Source organism: Paroedura picta, chromosome 15, assembly GCF_049243985.1.
Source record: "Paroedura picta isolate Pp20150507F chromosome 15, Ppicta_v3.0, whole genome shotgun sequence".
NCBI classification, from domain to species: Eukaryota; Metazoa; Chordata; class Lepidosauria; order Squamata; family Gekkonidae; genus Paroedura; species Paroedura picta.
Window position 1 is genome coordinate 2,503,733 of NC_135383.1, and position 23,987 is coordinate 2,527,719.

General features: G+C 50.3%; 3 protein-coding genes across 9 annotated transcripts; 2 read left to right on the plus strand and 1 right to left on the minus strand.

The window, feature by feature from the left end:
- Positions 1 to 1,800: 1,800 nt before the first annotated feature.
- NMNAT1 (nicotinamide nucleotide adenylyltransferase 1) lies at positions 1,801 to 17,106 on the minus strand. Of its 2 annotated transcripts, XM_077311034.1 has the most exons (5): positions 16,983 to 17,106; positions 7,070 to 7,213; positions 5,575 to 5,758; positions 5,000 to 5,145; positions 1,801 to 4,475 (listed from the first exon to the last, which is right to left on the minus strand). In XM_077311034.1, exons 2-5 carry the CDS (start codon positions 7,185 to 7,187, stop codon positions 4,072 to 4,074), a joined length of 852 nt encoding a protein of 283 aa, XP_077167149.1. In that variant the 5' UTR covers positions 7,188 to 7,213; positions 16,983 to 17,106; the 3' UTR covers positions 1,801 to 4,071. The 2 variants fall into 2 exon arrangements, with proteins under 2 accessions (XP_077167149.1, XP_077167148.1); XM_077311033.1 differs by lacking the exon at positions 16,983 to 17,106 and having other exon boundaries at positions 7,070 to 7,313.
- Positions 7,575 to 16,024, plus strand: LOC143824133 (uncharacterized). 5 transcript variants are annotated; one of them, XM_077311037.1, is made up of 7 exons: positions 7,575 to 7,707; positions 8,605 to 8,695; positions 9,369 to 9,431; positions 10,702 to 10,781; positions 11,430 to 11,560; positions 12,606 to 12,672; positions 13,576 to 16,024. In XM_077311037.1, the coding sequence occupies exons 2-7, from the start codon at positions 8,622 to 8,624 to the stop codon at positions 13,704 to 13,706; spliced, it is 546 nt and encodes a 181-aa protein (XP_077167152.1). In that variant the 5' UTR covers positions 7,575 to 7,707; positions 8,605 to 8,621; the 3' UTR covers positions 13,707 to 16,024. The 5 variants fall into 5 exon arrangements, with proteins under 5 accessions (XP_077167152.1, XP_077167154.1, XP_077167151.1 ...); XM_077311036.1 differs by lacking the exon at positions 7,575 to 7,707 and having other exon boundaries at positions 8,445 to 8,695; positions 13,576 to 13,720; positions 15,776 to 16,024; XM_077311039.1 differs by lacking the exon at positions 9,369 to 9,431.
- A 46-nt stretch (positions 17,107 to 17,152) lies between the features above and the next one.
- On the plus strand, positions 17,153 to 22,057 carry LZIC (leucine zipper and CTNNBIP1 domain containing). 2 transcript variants are annotated; one of them, XM_077312193.1, is made up of 7 exons: positions 17,153 to 17,297; positions 18,216 to 18,339; positions 18,499 to 18,634; positions 19,028 to 19,126; positions 19,682 to 19,777; positions 20,102 to 20,183; positions 21,736 to 22,057. In XM_077312193.1, the coding sequence occupies exons 2-7, from the start codon at positions 18,239 to 18,241 to the stop codon at positions 21,792 to 21,794; spliced, it is 573 nt and encodes a 190-aa protein (XP_077168308.1). In that variant the 5' UTR covers positions 17,153 to 17,297; positions 18,216 to 18,238; the 3' UTR covers positions 21,795 to 22,057. The 2 variants fall into 2 exon arrangements, with proteins under 2 accessions (XP_077168308.1, XP_077168309.1); XM_077312194.1 differs by lacking the exon at positions 17,153 to 17,297 and adding an exon at positions 17,607 to 17,710.
- Positions 22,058 to 23,987: the final 1,930 nt, after the last annotated feature.

Genomic DNA, 23,987 nt, shown 5'->3' on the forward strand with positions numbered 1-23,987 from the left:
TGGTGTGGAGTCAATAGGACCAGTCCCTGAGTCACAGGGGAGGAGGCATGAGCCAGAGCCCTTTAACCACTTCTTGGCTTTTACTGGGTCAAATGTGCTTTTCCATTCAAATTCATCTATGGCAATAAAAGGTGGGAAATGGGTCACTCTGCACAGTTTGATAGATAATTCTTGACAATCAGATCCAGAGAGAAAGAGTGTGGTGTAGTGGTTAAGAGCAGCAGCCTCTAATCAGGAGAGTTGGGTTTGATTCCCTACTCCTCCTCCACGTTCAGCCAGCTGAGTGACCTTGGGCCAGTCACAGTTCTCTCAGAACTCTTTCAGCCTCATCTACTTTACAGGGTGTTTGTTGTGGGGAGAAGAAGGGAAGGCAATTGTAAACTGCTTTAAGACTCCTATGAGTAGTGAAAAGCAGGGTATAAAAGCCTAATATTCTTTAGATGTTTGTAGCTTGCTGAGCAATTTTTTCTCTTAAATAAAGTGAGAGAAGTCTTGGGAGAAGAGTGTGGGGTAATAGATTGTTATTTAAAAAGCCTAAGGTCTGAATGCCAGATGGCCAATTTTGTTTTGGAGGGGGGGAGTTGCTCATGGATGAGGGAAAGGCACTGCTGCAGGTAGCTGCCGGTTATTGTTGTTCCATAGGTTCCAGGTGGGTAGGTCACCGTGGACTGTACACACAGCCTAAGGACAACGTAGAGAGGTTTTGTTCCCCTGGGGAAGCCATATGGTCTTCTTTTGGCCTCAGGCAGGAGTGCCACGTTCCTGGAGAATTTCCCTGTCTCTTTAATAGAAGCTTAATGAGGTGCTATTTACCAGGTGCCTTGAGTGACCTCCTAGTTCCACACTTTAAGCCACCATTAAAGGAACAGGACATTTTCCACCAGGCCTTTCTACTCTGTACCTTGTAGGATGGCCAGCCTCCTGGTGGTAGCTGAAGATCTCCTGGATTTACAACAGATCAGCTGCTTTGGAAGGGGGACTCTATGGCCTTGGACCCCACTGAAGTCCCCCTGTCCAAGCCCCCCCTCCCCCCCAGGATTCCGTCCCCCAAATCTAATTCCTTTCTGACCAACAGATCCTTCTTTCCCTTGCAAGAACAAAGTCGTGGATTACCAGTGGCCCATGCTCCTCTGTCCAGTGACCTTCAGACAAGATCTTCTCTCTTCATGGCACTGCCTGTGAACAGGATGAAGCAACAACCATGTGCTAACCTTTACCCTACAAATGTGCTTTGGCCAGAGCTCTATATATACCTCTGACAATGTATGGGTGTAAAAGGAAGTCCCCATTGTTCACTGCTAAGCTGAGATCCCACTGCCCTCGTGCATTGAGGCAGCGCAGGCCGAGTGGGCTGGAGACTTTGAACTCTGACCACATTCCAACTCAAACTTCACGCATGTATGTCAACCTCTGGAGAACTGGGTCACTCAGCCCTCCAGTTGGCGCTGTTCTCTAACCTTCAGTGTAAGGAAAGGCATAATTAAGTAAAAAAGAAAGCACCCCCACCCCCTACCCAATCATTTGGGACCATTATTGCTGTTCTGAACATTGCCACAGAAAAAAAAAGGGGGGGAGCCTAGAAGAAGGAAATGTCCCTTTAACAGAGCCGACAGCTGAAACTTTTCAGGGGAGGGAGGCAAATAATTTCACCTGGCCAATAACATCCCATAGAGACAGAGGACTGTCTTCTTCCAGAAAGCTGACAACCCTAAACATTTTATTCTCTTTCCCTCTTCTGCTTTGATGCATTCTGAAAAGATCTCAGATGGTGATGCTACCATAAAAAGGAGCACACTTGGCTGATTGCACAAAAACAGATGTTTATTACCATTTGTTCACATGTTCATTGCACAGGGTTGATCTCGTGGCTTTCTCAAGGAGCATTAAATGCATGGAGAAACTGAAGTACCAGCATTACTATTTAAAAGGGCTTTGGGGGAAGATCAATGGAAGATGGCCTGAATAAAGATGGAATTCTCAGCTGCAAACTGCTAATGCAAGGAGGCTGGAATCATTGGCAGACCGAAATTTTATTGCTTGTTTCTCATTGTGTGTCAGCAGCACTAAATCAGGACAGCTAAGAAGAAAAAGTAGAGATTTCCCCCACAAACATTTGTCTGTGTAAGTCAGTGCAGAAGAAAGGTCCCCGGTTCTCCCATTGTGGTTAGGTGATTGGGAGCACCCCCCACTGTGGTCACTCTCCTTCGTCCCTTTCCTGTGTTGTATACAAATCCCAACCCATTTTCCAGAACCATGGCTAGTGTTGTATGTTGTATGTGTGCAATAATCTGAACACTTGACCAACACTAGTTGCCAACCGGAGTTTTCAACCAAGGTTAGAACCAAGCCTGCACATTCTGATTGGAGCTAGCCATGGTTAGCCCCCAGTTCAGAATAAACAGAATGCTAACTGCAGTTAGGTCTGTGAGCTGGGGAATTTGTGTGCAAGAGAGGAGAGAAGGGACAAAAGGAGAACATGAACTGGGATGGCTCTTGATCACCTAACGGGGGAGGCGATCAGGTTGTGTTCTGTCTGCACAAGATCTATAACAATCCAAAAGAACACCAACGCTGTGCGGCAGGCTCAGATGCGCAAGAAGTGAATACAGCTGATGAACAAGCAAGAACAAACCCTGTATTTGGTTTCCTACATCAATGGTGCATCTTTGACCTAAGTAAGAAATACCTGTGACACTTTCCGAGATGCCAGTCTTCAGTTGGAACAGCACCTTCCTTTTGTCATATTACTTTGAAAAGGTTATATTTAGGGAGCCAAAATTTTACCTTTGGGGAGCCAGCAGCTCACAGCAAGGGGGTGGGATTTAAAACAGGCCCCTACAAGAAGTGTCACCCACCCCATGGAATGTAGTTCACCCACCATGAGCAAATGCCTGCAGCTAGACATGGCATGTGCCTGGAGGGTTTCCTTCCAAATGAAGTTGTGGAGGCCAGCCTTAAAACCAAGGCCCTAGTGCTCAGTGATCCCGCAAACAAGCGCCTGGGTGAGAATACCTGCATGTAGAAAACTAGCAAGCCAGGATGAAGGGCTATCCCTTTTTTAAAGTCCAGTAGCACCTTTAAGATTAATTCTGGTTATAAACTTTCATGTTCCTGCCCACGAAAGCTTATATCCAGAATAAAACAGGGTTGGTCTTAAAAATGCTCCTGGACTCAAACTTTGTTCTGCATTCTTAAGAGTCAGACTGTCACGCTTATTACCACATCAGGTCTACATGTGACCCGGTTTGGCAAAGGCAATCAGGTTCGCACCGCAGAGCCTTGGCTCAGAGCAACACCCCCAGGAAATTACGGCCAGTCACGGCTTTCAAGTTTTACCAGAACTTCAGTCTGTGGGATGGCTGGGATGTCCCATGGCCTGCAGGAAAGAGAAATCATGGCCCTTTAATAGAGGCTTCCTGGGCTGTTCTTTCCCTCCCCTTGCCATGAAAAACTTCAGCTGCCTATTCCCACACAGTCAGCTACTATAGAAAGGAAAGAATGTTTTCCCCCAAAACCTGCTGGCTGCCCTACAAGTCACTCCAGCTAATGTGTCTTCATGATCGTGTTTGGACTGGGACATTCCAGCTAATTTGTGGACTCTGTGCTTCTCTCTCCTTGTAGCCCTGGGGTCAGCTAATGGCCACATGTGTCCAGATACATGGTAGCTTCACACACACACAAACAAGCACTATGCAGCCTGATCCCAGCTGCTACCAAGAAGAGAGACTGTCAGACTGGGCCCACTAGCAAGCATACATGGCATCTACAGTGCAATGCAAGCCTGGGGTTGCCATCTCCTTTGCTGGCCTCTGCTCCTGTGCAAAGCTGGATTTCTAGATCTGGGTATACAATCATGCTCGTCTCTATGCTGTGGCAAGCTTTACCCGTTGATCGCTGAAAACTAAAGGTGCTGGGGAAAGCACAGGAGCAGTCCAGGCTGCATTTGGTTAGTTGGCAACCCTTTGTAAAAACCCCAATCCCAGCATGTAAAAGGCTCCTATTGACTTCTGCAGCCAGTGAGAGGGCCAGAGATGTAGGCTGCTACCGTTCTTTCTGCCCACCCCCTCTGGCTCAGGGTCTGCTGCTCTCTGTAGTGTACCTCTGTAGAGGTGCTAGGATGACCCCGCTGTTCTGGTCTTCGCTCTCTGCAGTGTACAATTTATGCTTTTCAATGTAAGCGAGGACGCTGTCAGGCACCAGGTAGCGGACACTCTGCTGCCTCCTCAGCGCTCGCCGGATTTTGGTAGCCGAGATGTCATCAGTGATCAACTCTTCCACCAGGTGAATGTTCTCCTTGCGGCTCCAGAGGATGTCGGATTCGTAGATGAATTTCCGAGCCTGGGTCCCGGGGCGGGTGATGCACACCATGCCGTAGTCAGTCAGGATTTCCAAAATGTCTTCCGGCTTCCAGAGGTTCGGAACTGCAAATGACTCCAAGATGTCTGTACCGCAGAGCAACTTCAGCTGGGGAACGCCTGAAAAGAGGTCACAAAGAGGACAAGTGTCAGACCCACTCCTCAGCACCCCTGTTGCATTTTCCCCAGTTGAAAACTAAAAGTGGAGCAGTTTCTGCTAAATTGATTCAAATTCCACATCTGGGTTTATCTCAGTTCTGCACTAACAAACTGCTGGATTCCGCAATCTGCAGGCATTACGCAAAGTGAGCAAATTCTGCATCATGTGTCGTATGTTTCGGTTTTTTACTGTCGCAGCTGACTTAGGGCAAACTAACATTTCAAAACTGGTTGCAAAACAGGTCTGATGTGGCTGAAGACGGGTTAGCAAGGTTATAGGCACATGCCAATAGACACCTGCCAAGCTGGTTTTTCCTCCATCACACTGGAAATTTATGCATGCCAAGACAGCATGTTATGCCACTTTCACTCTAGGTCTAGCATCCTTCACAAATGGTACATTTTCACCCCAAATTGCCATCACTTGGAATTGAGGGGGACCCGGCTCCCAGCTCTTTTCTCCTACAGTTGAACGGAAAATTGACCTTTCGTTTCCGAACTCGGCTGGTTCCTTCTGACAGGAAGTCGGCCACCTGCCTCCCGTTTCCGCTTCCGGCCTGGTTTGCTCAGAGAAGCTACTTCATCAAAGTTGTTCGTGGAATATGAATGGTTCAACTTCTGTTTATGGTATCTGCCAAAGAAATCAAGATTTTACAAACAGCATAGGGGGTGTTAACTATATAGGGCCTCGAAACCCCAAACTCTGAACTCTTATTTGGCAATTTCTCTGGTTATGGAAACCACAAGGTATCTCCGGCGCACTTATGAGCGTATTTTGGAAACTGTACAGGCCAGGAACTTTGGAGTCAAGGCTGAGATCCTAAGGAAACAGTCGTCTAAAAGCAGTGGCTTTGAACAGACCAATTTTCTAGGCTGCAAAAATCACAAGAAGAGGAGCTGCTTTTTTACACCCCGCTTTTCACTACCCGAAGGAGTCCCAAAGTGGTTTACAAATTCCTTTCCCTTCCTCTCCCCACAAAAGAAACCCTGTGAGGTAGGAGAGGCTTTTGGTATTGGGTGGCCAGCACCTCTGTGATTTTCCGGCATTCCTGCACCATACCTCAGCACTTTGACTGTCTCCTGCCATTCCTTCTGGCTGCTTTCCCAGTCATCCACGCCCACCCAGTCGGAGCTTTCTGTGGCCAGCTGTGCCATGGTCACCCGGTGGCTGGCGCTGATCAGGCCCTTCTTCTTGTAGGCATCTCCCACTGGCGAAAGGATCCCTTTGACCACTTTATATTTCCCTGTGCGGAAGACAGACATCATTGGCTGTTAGACCCCTCACTTGGTGCAGCGCCTCAAACAAGCGTTCCGAAGAGATCCCCGGGGCATCCGAATGTGGAGCCTGACAGTTTGCCCATCTAAGTCAAGATCACCTCCCTTGACTGAAAAACATTTCAGGGGGTTCTCAACAGGAAAAAATGTTCAGAAAGCCTGCCCTGTGTCTTTAAAAGCTGGGGATAACATTTCCCCTCCCTTCTCCCTGCCCCACCTCAAGCAAAGCCACAAAGCTGTGGAGCAGGGGTAGTCAAACTGCGGCCCTCCAGATGTCCATGGACTACAATTCCCATGAGCCCTTGCCAGCAGTCGCTTTTTTAATGCTATTAAATGACAGCCCTGCTGTTGCTTTCAGTATGGAAAACTGGAGGCTGACTTGGAGGAAGTCTTGCTGAAAGGGCCAGGCATTGACATCTCAAATAAATAAATAAAGGCCCGGTGTCCATTACCGGGTACATTCCGGCAGTGGCATCTGGAAATCTACACAGGCTGGCAGAAGGCCCTGGAACTGCTGCCTCCTGCCCCCCCCCCCCGTGCCTCCTCTTTGCTGCCCCCCCCCATGCAAACAGAGCCGGGAGCGGAGTGAGGATTTTAAAGATGTCTCCGGTTCTTGTCGCTGTGTTTGCCCGGCTTCTGGGGTGCCGTTCCCCCTTGAATTCACTGGACCTGCTTTTAGGTACTCTCCTAGCAAGGTGGGGATGGGACGCCTTGCTAGGGGAGCCCACTAAGGCCGCAAAAGCAGGGCTATAAATTTCATCCAGAGGTGGCTCAGGGAGGCGGGAGAGCACGCTCAAGGGATTAGCCCACAGCCAGGCCTGGGTGGAACCAAGAACGGTTCAAACAGGGCAGCCACGGCAGGCTGAGAGAGACTCCAGCAGTGCATTCCAGCTTGGATAAACCACAAATGGGTTTTTATGCTTATGGACACACACACACAATATTTGGAGCAGGGGTGGCCAAACTGTGGCTCTCCAGATGCCCATGAACTACAATTCCCATGAGCCTCTGCCAGGTTGACAAATGTGTGTAAATTTGAGGGCATATTCTGCAGTGTTGTATCCCACTGAGGTCCCTGGTTCTCTCCCGGCCACACCCCCAAATCTCCAGGAGTTTCCTAACTTGGGAAGGAGCAAAGGTTGGGGAGGGACCCAAGGCAGCCATTTTCTCCAGGAGAACTTCTCTGTCACCTGGAGATCAACTGCCACTCCAGGTGATCTTCAGGTCCCGACTGGAGACTGGCACCCCCAAGGGGCCAGACCCAACGCGTGCCACTTTACCGGTGTCGTTCAAGCCGTCTCTCCCCAGCTCAAACAGCCGCAGGTGCATGTTGGTGATGGGGTTGAAGGAGCCGCAGGCCAGGAGCACCACCTCGGTCCGCTGGTCGCAATTCTCCATCGGCCCCCTCGGTAGCCGCCCCGTTGCTGCAAGACAGAGCGGGAGGGGGAGGTGGGGAAGATAGCGGCCGAGCCTCCACGGGGAGCGCCCAAACGAAGCGCGCAGGGCAGCGGAGCCGAGGTGCATCCCCCCCCCCGGGACAGAAAGCGAAAGCGAAAGCGGGCAGGCGGATCTGGGCGCGGAGGGGGAGGGCCTGGCTCCCCGGAGGGCTGCAGCTCAGGGGCCCCTCTGGGAAACCGCCGGCTGGCCAGTCTCCAGGTCGCACCTGGAGATCTCCTGGAATTGCAACTCATCTCCAGAACGGCCGCTTTGGACGGGCTGGGGGGGGCCGGGAGACCTCCCGCCGCCGCCTGGAGGCTGGCAACCCCGGGAGCCCCCGCCGCCAGAACCCAGCACGCGGCCCGGCGGCGCTAGTCCTCAAGCGCAGCACCGGAGAGAGACGCTGCCCGGCGGGCGGCTTTCGCAGCGGGGCGGCGGCGGCGAAGCAGAGCCCGGCTGAAGCCCTTCGGCGGCGCGCCAGGTAGGCTGCGGAGACGAGCCGATGCCAACAGTGCCCGGGAGCCGGGCCGCCAGTCGCGAGGGGCGGGGGGGGATGCACTCTGCACACGCTCACGGGCACCGCCGCCTTTATGCGCCACGACACTTCTCGAGGAGGAATATGCGTTCCCTGACCAGGAGGTACCCCAGCATCACTATGCAGCTCCAGGCTGCAGGGATCAGTCCCCCTGGAGAGAAAAGCTGCTTGAGAGGGTGGGCTCAGAGGCATTGCCCCCCCCTCAGGTCCTCCCTCTCCCCCAGACCTGCCCTCCCTGGGCTCCACCCCCAAATCTCCCAACCTGGAGTCGCCAACCCTGTCCTGCCCTCTCATAGTCATGAGCAGCCCTGCTCCATCATTTATACAGTGCTTGGGGTGTTTGGGCTGCAACCCCTCCGGCAGCACATTTCCCTCGTATTTCAGGGAGAAGAACCGGGCTGAGGGAGAACTGCTGGCCAGCTTATGGCAATGATGAGATTCGAACTAGCAACCTTCCTTTGCACTGCCCCTTCTTTTCACTTCCCTGCAGCAGTGGCAACTCCCTGCACTAGCTGCAGGCTATGCCATGCTCAGAAGCCCTCTTGCCTTTATCAGATTATGGGGCTTGGAATTAGCACCTAATAAGCATCGAGCCTGTATGTGCTGGGGACACTCTTGCCAACCTCCAGTTGTGGCCTGGAGACCTCCAGGAATTGTGACTGAATTCCAGGCGACAGGAATCCATTCCCCTAAAGAAAATGGCAGCTCTGGAGGGGGGGGCGTTAGGACATTGCACCCTGTTGAGGCCCATCCTTTCCCCAAACCCCTCCCTATAACAACATGGTTAAAATCCCTCTTGGATGATGGGGCCAGCCCTAAACAGACCCTGCTCTTTCTTCGCAGGTCCTCCACAGCCGGCTATGATCCATTTCTGCCTGGCTCACGTGGCTTACCACTTCAGCCGATGGCTACCCAAACACCACCGACTCCGACTGTAAGGCCCCAGCACGCAGCCCGTCCCCGTCCTCATCCCCTCTGCTCTTCCTCTCTCCGTCCCCCGGGAGGCTGGTGCCCTAACCACTATGCCAGAGGCACAAGACTCGTGCATTCAGGGCTGGCAGCTGGCAAGGTGTCACCCCTACCGGGATGCAACTTTGGGGGCACTTTACAACACCGTGCATTCCCCCTGCCCCAAATATTTGGTGGGTGAGTCAATGCAGAAAGGGAGGACCAAGAAACCAAGCCAGTTTTCCATACAAACGCTAGACAAGGGGTAGTTAAACTGCGGCCCTCCAGATGTCCATGGACTACAATTCCCATGAGCCCCCTGGCAGGGGCTCATGGGAATTGTAGTCCATGGACATCTGGAGGGCCGCAGTTTGACTACCCCTGCACTAGACTGTGTCCCTGGATTCTTTGCAAAGCACTAGGGGTTCTGCAATAGAACACCCAACATGGGAGGGAGGGCTTTGCAATTTCCCAACCTTTGTAACCACCATTCAACGTCTGGAACAACGTCCTACATCCCTCGGTCAGATTTTAGGAATAAAGCCCATGACTGAATCTTGACCCACCCCATATCAAGCGTGCAGCTGGCTGAAGTGTTTTTGCCCCTGAATGACAACCCTGTGATGGCTTGGGGAGTCTTTTTTCTTTTCTTTTTCCAGCCAGGCGGCTCTGGTCATCCTTGGACTCTCTGCTCTCTTCCTTCAAATCTACGTCCTGCTCAGGTACCAAGGGGCTGTTTTTGTTGATCCACCACCTGAATCTACTTCTACATGCTTGCGTACCTTTGTGAATATGGGGGGAGCTGATCAGAATTTCCTGGGTGGTTCTTGAGAAGGGAGAACTTACAGCCTGGCCCATTGGGATTCGGGGACTGGTTTTGAATTTTTTTTTTTTGGAGTCAAAACCTCTGCTCACAAGAGGCTAGCAGCTCCTTTCCAGACGGTCTGAGAGTTCAAGCTCCACGTGGGAAGGACTGAGAATACAACTGAAGGCTGTGTTGGGAAATTCTTAGGGTCACAGTGACGGCTTCAGGAAGCAGATCACCCCCTTTCAGTTCTCTCTCAGAGTCAGGCTGATTCTGCGCCGTATTAAACTGAGAGCCAAGTGACTGGATTCTGCAATGCATTCCATGGTCGCCCTGTATAAGCACAGAAATGGGTAGCGGGTGCAAAATCCACCACCCTCGGGAGCTCTAATTGTCTGAAAAGCGAGATCCCAGCTGGTAAGGAAGTGAAGACAAGAGCACAATTAAGAAATTTCCAAAGCGGCTGTTTCCGACGCTGAAGAGGCAGGATGTCACGTCCCTGCAGCTAGTACTGGCTGAATAAATCAGGGGGAGTCAAACTGCGGCCCACCAGATGTCCGTGGACTACAATTCCCATGAGCCCCTGCCAGCATCTGCTGGCAGGGGCTCATGGGAATTGTAGTCCATGGACATCTGGAGGGCCGCAGTTTGACTCCCCCTGGAATAAATGATGCAACATCATGTCAAAATGGTCAAACGTTTGTACTTTGTACAAAATCCAGCTTCCAGGCATTGTGGGTAACTGTGGAGCCGAACTTTGACAGGTCATCAGTTTATACAGAAAAGGGTCCTCAATTGGTCAAGACCCTTTTCTGCAGCAGCTGGCCACCTTGTTTCTCTAGCTGGTGGTTTGGCTCTAGTCTCTGTGCTCCTGTTTGCTTTAGCCTTTTATCGTAACCACGGTAGTTTATCTGGAACGGATGGAGTTCTCTTATTTGTCAGCCCATTCCAATGTGGCTGTTTGTTTTTTAGAACATATAAATTGAGAGACCCATGGGATTTTCTGGTTCTTGAGCTTTTGAGTCTGGAACCTTCCTTCGTCAGATACAAGTAGGATTGGAGGTCCTTGTGAGGACACCCGTAAACCTTCCTAACACTCCCTGAGTTCTGTTTGTATCTGATGAAGGGAGATTTGACTCTCAAAACCTTATACCTCAAAAATCTGGTTTCTCCCTCTTCCTTTTCAGACCAAGGTCTTCCCGCTACTGTGGGCAGCCCCTTCTCTACAACCTGGTTGGAAGCATCGTCTTCACTTTCTTCACTGTCGGTATGTACCGCAAGCCGTCTGTCAAGGTGTGGCTTCAGGGCCTATTGATTATATCATGGTGGCCATGTCTGCCTACCCTACAGGCAGGGGTCCCCTGCGCAACGGGGCGTTTCCATGTCTTGATGACTTTCTTGGGCTGCCTGGCTTCACAGATGGAAGACGGCAGGGCCTCCAAGATATATTCATGCCCCGCTTGGCTCCCCAACCCAACAATCTCCCCTTTTGTTTTATCCTCACAACAACCCAGGTAGGGCCTGGCCCAAGGACGCACAGTGAGGTTCTACGGCAGAGTGGGGATTTGATCCTGGGACCCCTAGACTGACACCCTAACCACTGCCCCAGGCTAGGCTCCTGAACCAGACGGCCCCGAACAGGCATGCCTCTGCTCCAAGGGGCACGTGCGTACAGCACCACGTCAGAGGTGAAAGCCATCCCTTCCATTAGCCTCCGGACTGGCCACTGGCCGCAGAGCGCCCCACCACCCAAAAGGTTTCCAAGATCTGCAGGATGGTCTGTTGGGTCTCCAGACTCTTGGGGTTGGGGGCCATCTCGTGAAACGGACAGGTGGGCTCAGGATGGACGGAAGGCCATGTTGGGGTGGTGCGAATACGTGAGCCGGCTCATTCTTCCCCTTTGCCATCCTTTCAGGGCTGGCGTTGCTGCTGGTCAGGGTGGAGCCGCTGACAGGGGAGCTGAAGATTGTCTTTGCCATCTTTGGGATGGGCTCGTTTGTGGAAGGCATCTGCACGGCTATACTGACATCGTTAGCGGCCCCATGCGTTAGTAGAGTTTTGGTTTGCGTTTGGCCCCGTCCCCACGGGATTTGGGGTGGGGTTCCAGGGCTGCTTACACACACGGAACAGAACACACACGGGAGATGCTGGGACTGAATGTGGGAAGTGTTGCGCACAATGCTGGTGCTCTGTCCACTGAGCCGTGGCCTCTGCTTCGATATCCCATGCTTACAGCTTCTGAAGCTGCTTCCATGCATACATTTTCTTTCCTCCTAACCCAACCTCTTTGAAGCTATCTTAATCCTGACACCCGATCGGCCTTATTTCATTAAACCGAGATGGATTAGAACTGTGGTTTTTAAAAAGGAATTACGTTGCCTGCACTTTCTTCCTCTCGGACCTAGTTCTATCAACCGCCATTTGAAAGTCCTTTTCCAAGACAGCTCCTTCTTAGATCCGATTAGAAGTTGAGTCCGAAAGTCAGACCCGTTTTGTTTTTTAATCTTGTACTGAGGAAAGTTATTCACTCAGACAATGCGGAAGTAACTTGTGACACTTGGAAGTGGAAGTAACTTGTGACACTTACTGCCCCAAGATATACGGATGGCCCCTATCTCAGATGGCTGAAAAAGGCATTAGACAAATTCATATAGGGATAGGTCCAGTCTAACAAATGGAACATCCATGCTCAGCAGTAGTCTACCTGCAAATACCTGTTCCTCGGAGTAACAACAGGAGAAGCTGTGGCCTGGCTTGTGGATAGGATTGCCAGCTCTGTGTTTGGAGGGTGGAGGATGAGGAGGGCAGGGCTTGGGGGGAGCGACTTCAGTGGGGCATAATGCCTTAAGAGTCCCAAAGTGGTCATTTTCTCCAGGGGAACTGATCTGTGCCGCCTCATGATCAGCTGTAATATCAGAAGGTTTCCAGCCACCACCTGGAAATTGGCACCCCTACTCGCGAGCCTTCAGTTGCATCTGTACGGCCATTGTGGAAAAGAGGATGCTGTATATTTTGTCAGGTCCAGCAGTGCTCTTCTGATGTTCTTTGTGTACCAAGCCTGTGTGATCACCGCAAACTCTCTTTTGTCTAGGCCAACACGACTCCTGAGCTCTATTATACGTCGGTGGTGCTTTCAGTGAGCAGCATGTTATCCACTGGTACGTGGTGGGCTGGCTAAGAGGGGCAGACTCCTCACCTCTCCGCATGCAGCCGTGGGCTAGTCACGGCCCTCCTAGAGCTGCTCTCACAGAACAGTTCTCTTCGAGCTGTTCTCACAGAGCAGTTCTCTCAGAGTTCTCTCAGCCCCACACAAGGTATTTGTTGGGTGGAAAGGAAGGGAAAAGTGTTTGTAAGCTGCTTAGAGACTGCTTTGGGTAGTGAAAAGCGGGGTATAAAAACCAGCTCTTCTTCTTTTGCATCCTAATCCGGCACCTCAGGGGGAGGCAACAGTTACCGAAACCTGTTCCGGCAGATCCCACCGGTACTCTGGCACAGTCAGGACCACTCAAAAGCCCCAGGAGAAGGAACACGCCTCCATAGGCAGGTTTAGCGAGGCCAGGTGCCACCCGTTTCTCTGGGTCTCGAAAAGATGAAGATGAAGAACGGAGAGGAGGGTTGGCCCCAGACCGGCCTCCTCAGCTACTTTTGGGCCATTAGAGCAAAAACGGGTGTCCTGTTGGCCCCGAGAGACAAACAGGTCTGTTGATGTAGAAGGTGCTAAAGACCGAGTTTGTCTGCAGCCTGACAATGGGAGCCAGGATTCTGAAAAGCTCCTGCTTCCAAAATATTGTTGGTTTCCAAGTTGTAACTGGGCTCAAATCAGGGGATGGGGATAGGGTTGCCAGGTCCAGGTTGGGAAACTCCTGGAGATGTAGTGGTGAAGCCTTGGGACTGAGGTACGTGCCCTAGAGGCCACCCTCCCAAGCCTCTATGTATCCAGGGGAACTGATCTCTGTAGCCTGGAGGTGAGCTGTTATTCCGGGGATCCCCTGGTCTCACCTGGAGGCTGGCATCCCTACGTGCAATTCTCCCCTCTAATGGCTCTGTCTGTTTTTTTACAGCGGCCTTCTCTGTTCTGGGTCTCTTCTGGTTTGCCAACATGGCTTCTCCTGGCCTTGTACTGAACAGGCAAGCGAGGAGCGGAATCTGCTATGAGCCAGTCTCTGAATGCAGCTGCCTGTGGCACGTCTAACCCTTCTGCACCAGGTGACGCCTCTGTCCCTGTTTCCCCAGCAACCTCTCCGCCTGCCTGCCTGCCTGCCTGCCACGGATCACCGGCTCAGCTGCCTTCCCTTCGTTCCCTCTCTGGGGGAATCGACTAATCTCCATGGCAGCCACAGTGGGCAGACCTTCAGAACTGGGGATATTCATAGCAAATGTCTTTAACTATTCATACGTACGAGCATCAGGTAGCCTTTGAGCTGAGAACGCGGGGCTTTAGCGTCCTTAGAAGCCAAACTCTGGGGGTTTCTAAGCATTTTCAGCACTTTTTGTTGAATGTCCTGCCATGGCCCATTAGGAAGGAAAACACGCGCCTTCTCCCCCTCTTTTGCACAAAACAGTGCGTGTGCCAAGTGCTTTTGGGATGCGGCTGGGAGTCTAAGGCCTAGCAGCACCGGGAGGAGGTTGCCATGGGAACGGGTTTGGAGCCAGAGATAAAGGCACTGAGGCTGTGATATCTGAAGCTCTGGTTTCAAAGGAAGGGGCGGAGTGCCTTTCACAAGCTGCAGGGTCCAATTGCTTCTTTCTGGGTTCCAGAGGACAATTTAGGAAAAGGGGCTTTACATTCATATGGGGTGAATAAAAAAGGCAAAATGTAACGCAGTCACATGTTCCAGGCGGGATTCAGCAGCTGCTTAAATGCATTCCAGCTTTACTTACTCACCCCCTGTTAGTTAGGCAGGCATCAGAAGTGCCCGTGGTCTGTACTCACGGGGGCCAAGCTGTCCAGACAGAAGCCTGGAAGCACATTTACGTATGACAACTGGAGTGGTGTACTGGTAAGAGTGTCAGGCTACGATCTCGGAGACCCGGGTTCTAATCCTCAGGCTACCAGGGAAGGCTTGCTGAGTGACCTTGGACCAGTCATGCCCTCTCAACTTGGCCTACCTCACAGGGAGGTTGTGAGGATAAAATGCAGCGGAGGAGAACACTTTAAGCTGTTTTGGGTCCACACTGGGGAAAAAGACAGGATATAAATAAACAAACAAACAAATAAATAAATGTGGATGGATACCAGCACAAACTTATGAAGCTGTCTTTTAGGGAGTTCACCTAGCTCAGCAGTGTCTTTTATAAAAAGAAGAGTTGTTTTTTATATCCATCTTTTCTGTACCAGAAGGAGCCTCAAAGCGGCTTATAATTGCCTTCCCATCCTCTCAGTGCAACAGACACACTGTGAGGGAGGTGGGGCGCCGAGAGCCCTGATGGGTCTGCTCTGTGAGAATAGCACTATCAGGAATGTGAGGAGCCCAAGGTGACCCAGCTGGCTGCATAGAAGGGTTAAATTGAAGGTTCTCAGGCAGAAGGGGATCCCAGCAGCACCCATCTGAGATGTTCAACCTAAAGAAGCTGGATCAAAGCCAGGACCTCATGCATGCACATGAAATTAATAGTAATGCTATGCAGAATCACTGCAGTCCATAAAAATCATTGGGCTTGTACCGAAGAAGTATGAATAGTATTGCATTCTAGAAGGCAAAAAACAAAGCAGTGGCAGCTATTGAAAACAACAGCCACTGTGGTACTGCAGTTAGATCTGGGAGAAGCAGGTTTGAATCCCAACTCTGCCACAGAAGCTCCCCCCCCACACACACACACATGCAACTTCTGAATCACCTCTGGTGGGCAGCCACCCAGCCACTTTTTTTTTACAGCCTCACATCCATTTCTCCACTAGTCACTCCACACAAAGAACTAAGCTGAGCTTTCTTTTACCACATTATTTCAGTACCAGAAAAAGACCCGCTATCAAATTTCTACCTGCCAGACTGTTTCTCAGAGATAGAAACAGGGTGCTAACTTCTTTCCCCCCCCCCCAAACAGTTCTAATCATCCCTATGCCAGTCAGTCAGTCAGTAACCTTTTATTGGCATAAATCATCCCTATGCACACCAGACCACTCAAAGATAAATGGAGGGGAGGGATAGATGCATTAGCTTATTGCACTGAAACTCGATAGAAATCCAGTGACAGAGTAAGATAAGCACATACCTGGATCTACCCGAGGAGGATGTTAATTCTGCTTATCAAATTTCACAGCACACCCTCCCTCATTAGATCTGCTTGGATCTCCTGGTCTATCTACAGTCAAGAGTAGCGCTCACCCGTGCTGAATGGACTGCATTATCTTTGACTGGTGATTGTGCCTGTACACCCTCTCTCTGTAATGTCTTCCCACTCCCACCTGTCTCTTGCTCACATTTTTTTAATATTAGCCTCTCTCTTACGGGTGACATCTGTCGCATGAAAGCTCACACTGGAATAAATGTTGTTTGTGTTTCAACTGTCCCTGGCCTCCTGTTTTAATGAAGGTAAACATCATAGATGCACAGAACAATCAAAAGCATACCAACTTCGCTGCTCTGTAGTTCAACAGTCACCTTCTTGCTAAATACCCTGCAAATCAATTCCACTGCTTTCCTCTATGTCTTCATTTAGCAATGTTTCCTCTCTAGCTTACTGAGCAGTGGAGCAAGAAGCAGGCTAGGCATACAGGAACGTTGACCTGCCTTTATATCAGTTTTACAAATTTCAGGCCAGACATGTCAAAAGTGACCACTGTCGGGGCCGTGTGCAGAGAGTGGCCATTGGTGGTGTGTACCACATGGCTCTGTCTGCATCTTTTGGGTCAACTCTAGTCTCTTAACAGCACTGCACAAAACGGGCAGCCAGACCCCACTTGAAAGATTTATTGTACTCCACTCAGGAGTCATTGCAGGGCATGTACTGATGCAGGGCTGCCAATTTTCAGGTAGGACCTGGATATCTGCTTTTACAGCTCATCCTGCAAGAAATGGCTGCTTTGGCACGTGAATTCTACAGTGTACAAGGCTATTCCCTTCCCCCAAACCCTGCCACCCCGGGCTCTATCCACCCTCCAAATCTCCAAATATTTCCCAACCTAAAGTTGGCAACTCTGGGAGGTGTAGCTGCTGGGATAAAGCTTAACACATCCCTCAGTCTAACATGCCCTGCATTCAATGGTCGCCAGAAACACAGGAGACTGTCTGCCGCCGTTCCTCAGACCTCCAGACGCCCATCCTGTTGCAGCCATATACCCGAAAAACGGTCTTAGTCGGCTCCATACATGCTGCCGAACTGGATAGACCCTGATGAGACTAGATTAACGTAGACTGGACCCCCTGAAGTCGCCTGAGAGAGCAACCCAATATCCCTTCGCCTGTTATAACCGACGCTCCCCCCAGAATCACGACCCTTCCCCACCCCAATGGCACTTTTCTCTTACCAGGATCGAAGACTATTTTCTTGTCAGAGGGAGGAGGACACCGTCTGAATGGCGGAACTGAAGCCCCATGGGCTTTGGGGGCCGGGGGGATCCTGTTTCCAGAGCACCTGAGCGCGGTCTTTCTATTGGCCGCGGACTCCGGAAGCGAACGCGCGTCCGATGCATGGAGAGGCTCCCCAGCAGTCCGAAACCGGAAGTGAGGGGGGTTGGCCCGGGGAATGCACTAAGGCGCTGGTCGAAGGAAGGATGTGATTGCGGGGATCGCGGCTGTTTGTTTTTTTGGGTGGGGAGGCCGGAGAAGGAGGAGAAACCTGGGTAAGAAGCGGGAGCTTGCTAGGTCTGGGTCTTGGGAATGCGGATAAGAAGGGGCCGGGGGGCTTTGGGCGTTGGAATGGGAAGGTTTGGGGGGTTTGGGGTTAGCAGTTGGGGTCTGAAGACGCTTCCTCGGAGGAGCTGCAACTGACTCCGCCGTTTCCCGAGAAAGAGACCATAATGAGTCAGTCCTTATTTTCTTTCCTTTGCGTGTGTATTCCACCCTTCCTCCAAAAGTGCTGCACACTGTTTTGTGTTTTCATGTTCCTGCTCTTGCAAACGCCCTGTTTTTGCCTCATTTTCAAATTACAGTGCGAGGGGACGGTGACAGTGAAGATGTTCGGAACTAGATTCAGGGCAAAGAAAATGTAATTTGCATTGATTGTGGAACTTGCTGCCAGAGATTACAGTGAACGGTACTTATTTAGAATGGTTTAAAAAGAGGATTGGGTGCATTTCTGGAGAAGAGGGTTATTGATGGCTGTCATGAGCCTCCATATTCAGAGGCAGTATACCTTGGAGTAAAAGTTGCTCCAGGTGCAACTGCTTGGCTAAAGCAAAGTGTTCTGTTCCTTTACTACAGGCTTAGTAGTATTTATTTAACCAGATGCTATTTATCTTTGTGCTCTGGGGGAGTCTTCTGCCCATTTCCACACACTAAACCTTTGTTCAAGGGACAGGGCATCGTTACAGCTTTCTCCAGGCCTGTTGTAAACCCCAGTAACAGCAGGGGGAGACTTGGGCCTCCATGCTTCTGTACAGCAATGAGAATAACCCAGGTCCTTGTGCAACTCTGACAGAATGAGTCCTTAGTGAGAATACATATCAACTTTGTACTCATGCTAAGATCTTTTATGATACTTTGACTCATGATTGGTCTTTGAATCCACAATCCAAACCTCTTTCTTGACTCTTTCAAAGGTTTATCGTGATTGTGATGGGAAATGGCTTCAAGGGGAAAAAGTGAGACCAGCAAGTTGAAACAGAACCTGGAAGAACAGCTGGACAGGTTAATGCAGCAACTGCAAGATTTGGAAGAATGCAGGTGATGAAGAGCTACTAGAAAAAGGTTGAGCTGTCGTGAAAGAGATTGTAGAAGCAGGGTCAGTGGGACATAGCGGGTTCAGAAGCTTCTAGGTACCATATGAGTAAAATGTCTGCAGGGTCATAGTTGTTGTTGACTGTGCTGTTGGCTGTCATTCAGAGATGAATTGGATGCAGATGAGTATGAGGAGACCAAGAAGGAAACCCTGGAGCAGCTGAGTGAATTCAATGACTCCCTCAAGAAGATCATGTCTGGAAATATGACTTTGGTTGATGAACTCAGTGGAATGCAGTTGGTGAGTACTTGGCATATTTCAATGTGCGTGAACTCAGTTTGTCACATTTTATTCTGGTAGGTAGTGTGTTAGGGTGCTTCCACACGCACACCGAATAATGCACCTTCAATGTACTTTAGCAGTTGTTGGCAAATGGGTCTTGCCATTTTACACAGTAAACTCCATGGAAAATGTATGGAAAGTGTGTTATTAGGTACTTGTGAAAGTGCCTAAACTCTTATAATCATGGGCATTATTGTTGAAAGTTCTGTTGTGGATGGATTCTTTCTTGCTAGCGACAGAGGGACAGCTCAGAAGCTGAGTGTCCCTGGGTAGCTGTGCCTGCAAAGAGGCCTGAGACGCTGCTGGTGTTTGTGGTGAAATGTCCCTGTTGATTTCCATGTTCCCTTACAGGCAATCCAAGCCGCCATCAGTCAAGCCTTTAAAACCCCAGAAGTCATTCGAATGTTTGCCAAGAAACAGCCTGGGCAACTGCGGACAAAACTGGCCGAGGTAAGATATATTTTCATTAAAAAAAACCCACACGCACAAATGTATAAACTGGGGATGACAAAGGGAAGCCCTTCCCTGCCTTCTGACTGGTGGGATGCATTTTCTGAATGTATGCAACGGGCGAAGTGGGCATGGCTTGCAGTGTTCTGGAGCATCCCAACCCTCCCCCCCCCCAATTACATTGGCGGTATCCTTCATTTAGATCCCCAAACTTTGATGTAGAGTGTCAAAAAAGATGCATGAATCACACCTTTTTCTCTACCCAAGTCACCTCGCTGGGAAATTCTGGGGGCAGGTAATTCTATCAGAGTGCTGTAGTAGATCCAATGAACTGCGTGGCAGAATTGCCTTCATCCTATGGAAGCAGATGGGAAGGAGGTGAATGCTGAATCATACAGAGATAACAGGCATACTCCGTTTGGGATTGGTACTTTGGGCTTACAGAACCTGTTGTCTTATTACTGGCTTTCTCCTGGCATTCGGTTTAGGAATTACTGCCACCAGTTGGGTAAAACCTTCTGTATCAAGCGTGAAATTCTGTTTCTTCCTGTACAGATGGACAGAGATCTGATAGTTGGCAAGTTGGGACAAGACCTTTACACCCAGCAGAAATTAGAAATCCTGACTGCTCTCCGGAAGCTTGGAGAGAAGGTACTGAGGCTGGATAGCCTGTCCCTTCCTACTGTGGAACGAACGCACACGCATGCTCCCTTTTCATTTTTATTGCCATGCTTAAAAGGTAATTCTCAAGGTTCTGCGTTTGTTCAGAAAATCCTGCTTGAGCCCTGTTCTTTTTCTTATTGTTCGTTTTTTAAAAACTACCTTCTGATGCCAGCAAAGTCTGTAGTCTTTTTAAAACTTGTTTACAGCTGATTGCATTTCTATTCATTTGTAGGTCTGGTTTTCAGGAAAAAAATACTGTAGAACTCGTTTGTATGGCTAACTCTATCTCTTCCCTTTTTGTCTTTCGTTTAGTTGATTCCTGATGAAGAAGCGTTCCTCTTAACTAATGCGGGAGCTACTCTGAGCCAATTTGAAAGAGTCTCCAGTGACTTGGGTAAGTCCATCCCCTCGTCATCCCTGGCCGCCCTTGCTTTAGGTGCCTGGCTACCCTGTCATCAGGGGAGAACAAATGACGCCTTGTAGACCTGAGCCTTCTTACTTGTCAAGCTTCTTGGTTTTGATGTGGTGTTTGGAGGCATGCATGGGATATAGACTGTGCGGGTTATCCGCTTCCTCTATGTAACAGGCATAAAGCTCTGCTTAACTGTCATACAAGACTGTATATCCCGTGTCTTGACTTTGACCAGAAAGGGGAGTGATGTGAAGCCCAGTTTTCTTTCCTGGATTCTTAACAATCCTGGTTAAAAATGGGTAGCTGTAATTTAGCCATGGAAGAGTCTGCAAAAGTAACTCGTCCCCGTTTTCCTCCTAGCTGTTCCTGCCCACGTAAATCTAGTAGCTATTTGTGTCCGAGTATTGTCCGGAAAATCAGACAGAACCTCTTCCAGTTTGCTGTCCTTTCCCTGCATGGTCAACTGACCTTTTGACTCACTCCAGGCTATTAGGTCAAGGGGTCATCCACAAGCTCTCCAACATGCCCCCAGGCCCCTGTTCGGCTTGCTGTTCTGAGAGATTACCAGATCTAATGTGGGAGAAGCTTTTTTGACCTCTGTTCTGCTTCAGCTGCTTTATTATGCTGGAATTACGAAGATTTTTTTCTTACAAACCCAGAAGTTGCCAGCAGTGCCAAGCAGGTTTTGGGGAGGGGCTGTGGCTCAGTGGTGGAGCATCTGCTTGGCATGGAGAAGATGCCAGGCTCAGTCACTGGCAAAAAAAAAAAAGGCCCAAGCCTCCATCTGAGAGCCTGGAGAACCGTTGCCAGTTTGAGTAGGCAGTGCTGACCTTGATGAACTGAGGCATCTTCATGTGTGGCTCAGTGGGAGACCTCTGTTGCAGAGGATCCCAGGTTCTATCCCTGGCATCTCCAGTCGAACTGACCAGGTTGTAGGTAACATGAAAGGCTTCTGCCTGAGATTCTGTAGATCAGCTGCCAGTCTGACTAGACAAGTGCTGACCTTGACGGGCCAAAAGTCTGATTAGAGTGTGAGGCAGCTTCGTGTGTGGCATGAATGCATAATATAATTCTCCAGTGCAGATCCCGGCCTTCCCATGCCATTTCAAGAGTCATGAAAGAAAATGGGTACTTTAAAATGACAGGCATGGATTGTACCATGAAAATTGACTTGCAACCTAGGGAGGGCCTCCGCTGGCCCTACGAATACAGGCCCTGGCCCCATGGAGCTTCCTGTTTAATTTTGCACAGAGGCTCCTCCGGAACTCGGAACCTGATCTTGTCAGATGTGGGGGGCTAAGCAGGGTCAACCCGGGTCAGACCACTAGGGAATTCTGGGCAGTGGCAAACCACCTCCCCGAACATCTCTTGCCTGGAAAACACTATGGGGTCCCCAGGAGCCAGCTGTGACTTCAGGAGGAAAGACAAGAACCAGTTGAGAAGTGAAGCAGCCCTTGGAGGCAGGGGGTGCTGATGACCGGATTAATGCAAAGCTTGATCTCCCCCCCCCCCCGGTTTTCTCGTTGAACTGCAGGCTCAGGTGACAAGGTGTTTGCTCTGGCAAGTCTGGAGGTAGAGAAGTCGAAGCACTGAAGGGCGCTTGGGAAGGCAGCTCCACTTGCCTGCAATCGGTGATGCTTGGTGTCCGTTTGTTGTTGTTTTTTTTTAACATGTTGTATTTGTGAATTTCTTACACACTTTTTGTAATGCTCTTTCTCTGAATAAGAAGCAAAAAGTTTTCCAAGTGCTCTTTGCGTATTCAGCAGCTGGGCTTCAGAAGATAAAACCTCCCAACTGGTACGTTTTAAACAAAGGGGGGGGGAAACAACCTAACAATGATTATCTTTTCAATGCAACTTTTTTTTGTCCGTGTCTGTTGAAACAAGCGTTTCTCTACTAAAACATTTCTCTTGGGTGGAGCGGGGGGTGGGGTGTGCTGGCAGGATGCATTCCCCTTGGCTCGCCTGCAAGACTGCCTCAGGTTTGCGGCTTGCCAAAAATGGTTTGTTTTACTGCAATCCCTTGTTTCTCTTTTTTTTTTAAGTGTGGGGGGAGTGTAACTCCGTATCAAATGCAGCAGTGTTTCCCTGAAACAGCATCTGTCTGAAAGCTGAGATTGTGTGCCGGCCGACCGTTCTCGGCTGTGGCTGTGAATGGAGCCATTGTCCAGGGAAGGCTTGATTGGCAAACAAAAGCTGCCCGGTTGGGAATCTTCTGCAGCAATTTAACTTTTCTGTGTCAGAACAACAGGGAAGCGTTCCCAAACAGCCGCGAGAGGCCCCGTCCGTGGCCGCCTTGGGGAGCGGGGACTGTTCTCGACGGCAGGAGCTGCCATTCTTCCCTCCCCGTGTTCCTGGGGCTGCGTGTAATAGCTTCCTCCCCAGTCAAAGGAAACAAACAAACAGAGGGCCCCGTGCTGCAGGCTTGGCCCTTTTGTTCCTGAGCAGGGGTCATTCTCGTGAGCCGCTTCCCTTGTTAGCATGAGGCTGCCTGTCACCCTCCAGGCGACAGCATGGGAGGCTGGCTTTGGGGTCCAGGGCGCTGCGGACCAAAGATGTCCTTGTTGCTTTGTGTGTATGTGTGTGTGTGGGGGGGGGACGACGACAACTGTTTTCACTCATCACGGGAGATCCAGCCAGGATCCAGCCTCAAGAGTCTCTTTTCGGTATCTTCACGAACACACAAAGCTGCCTCATCCTGAACCAGGCCATGGGTCCCTCAAGGTCAGTATTGTCTGTTCAGACTGGCAGCAGCTCTCCAGGGTCTCAAGCGAGGACATCTGTCTTACAAGCCCTAAATAAACCCCCCTCCGACTTTAAGCCCAGGCAGATTTACATAGAAGCTTATTGGCTATACTGACATCTTGGTGTTAGCCTCTGCCTTTCAGAAGGTCCCAGGTTCAATCCGTTCCATCTCCAGTTCAAAGGGTCAGGCGGTGAGTCGTGTGAAAGCCACCTGAAACCCTGGGAAGCAGCTGCCAGTCTGAGCAGACAGCGCTGACACTGATTCATTCATTGAGCATAGCAAAGGTTTGGGTCCAGTGGCACTTTTAAGACAAGCAAAGTTTTATTTATGGTATAAACTTTCATGAGCACACACCCCTTCCCCCCCATGCACACACCAAGGTTTTGTCTGCTGCTGCAGTCCAGCACGGCTGCCCACCTGAATCTGATTCAGGACAAGGCAGCCTTATGCGGGCCATGTGTGTATCTGTGGTTTCCCCAATGAACTTGGCTGTATAGTCATTTGAGAATCCGTTCTGCTTTCTGTCTGGTTTACGGAGTGAGCACAAAGCCTATATTCTCCTTTCCTGGCCTGCAGACCTGTGTGAGCTGCCAAAACCCTGCTGGCTACACCAGCCCACAATATGTTGCTATAGCATGACTCTCTCTCCCTTATTCAGCATTTTTGGAAGTGCCATCACAGGAGCGGGAGGGCGGCTTGCTCGCTAAGGGACAGCGGGCTCAGCAGATCCTTCACAAAACTGATGCCCGACACCAGAGAATGGCAAGAATCTTCTGGGGACTGGAATCAGCCTTGGCGGCAACATTCCTAATAAGATTAGAGCTGAGGAAGCTGAAAGTATCTTGCGGCTACCCTTCCCTGCACTCAGCTCCTAGGGCTGGTTCTAGACTTGTCACACCTGGGTGGGGAGATCCCATCATGATGGGAGGGGGGGAGAAGGGAGGGATTAATCTTGATTGAGGATTGTAGAAGCAACCATCTAAACACAGATCCCCCCCAGATCCAAGGTCAGTGTGACCATGGCTGTTGCAGCCAGCAGAC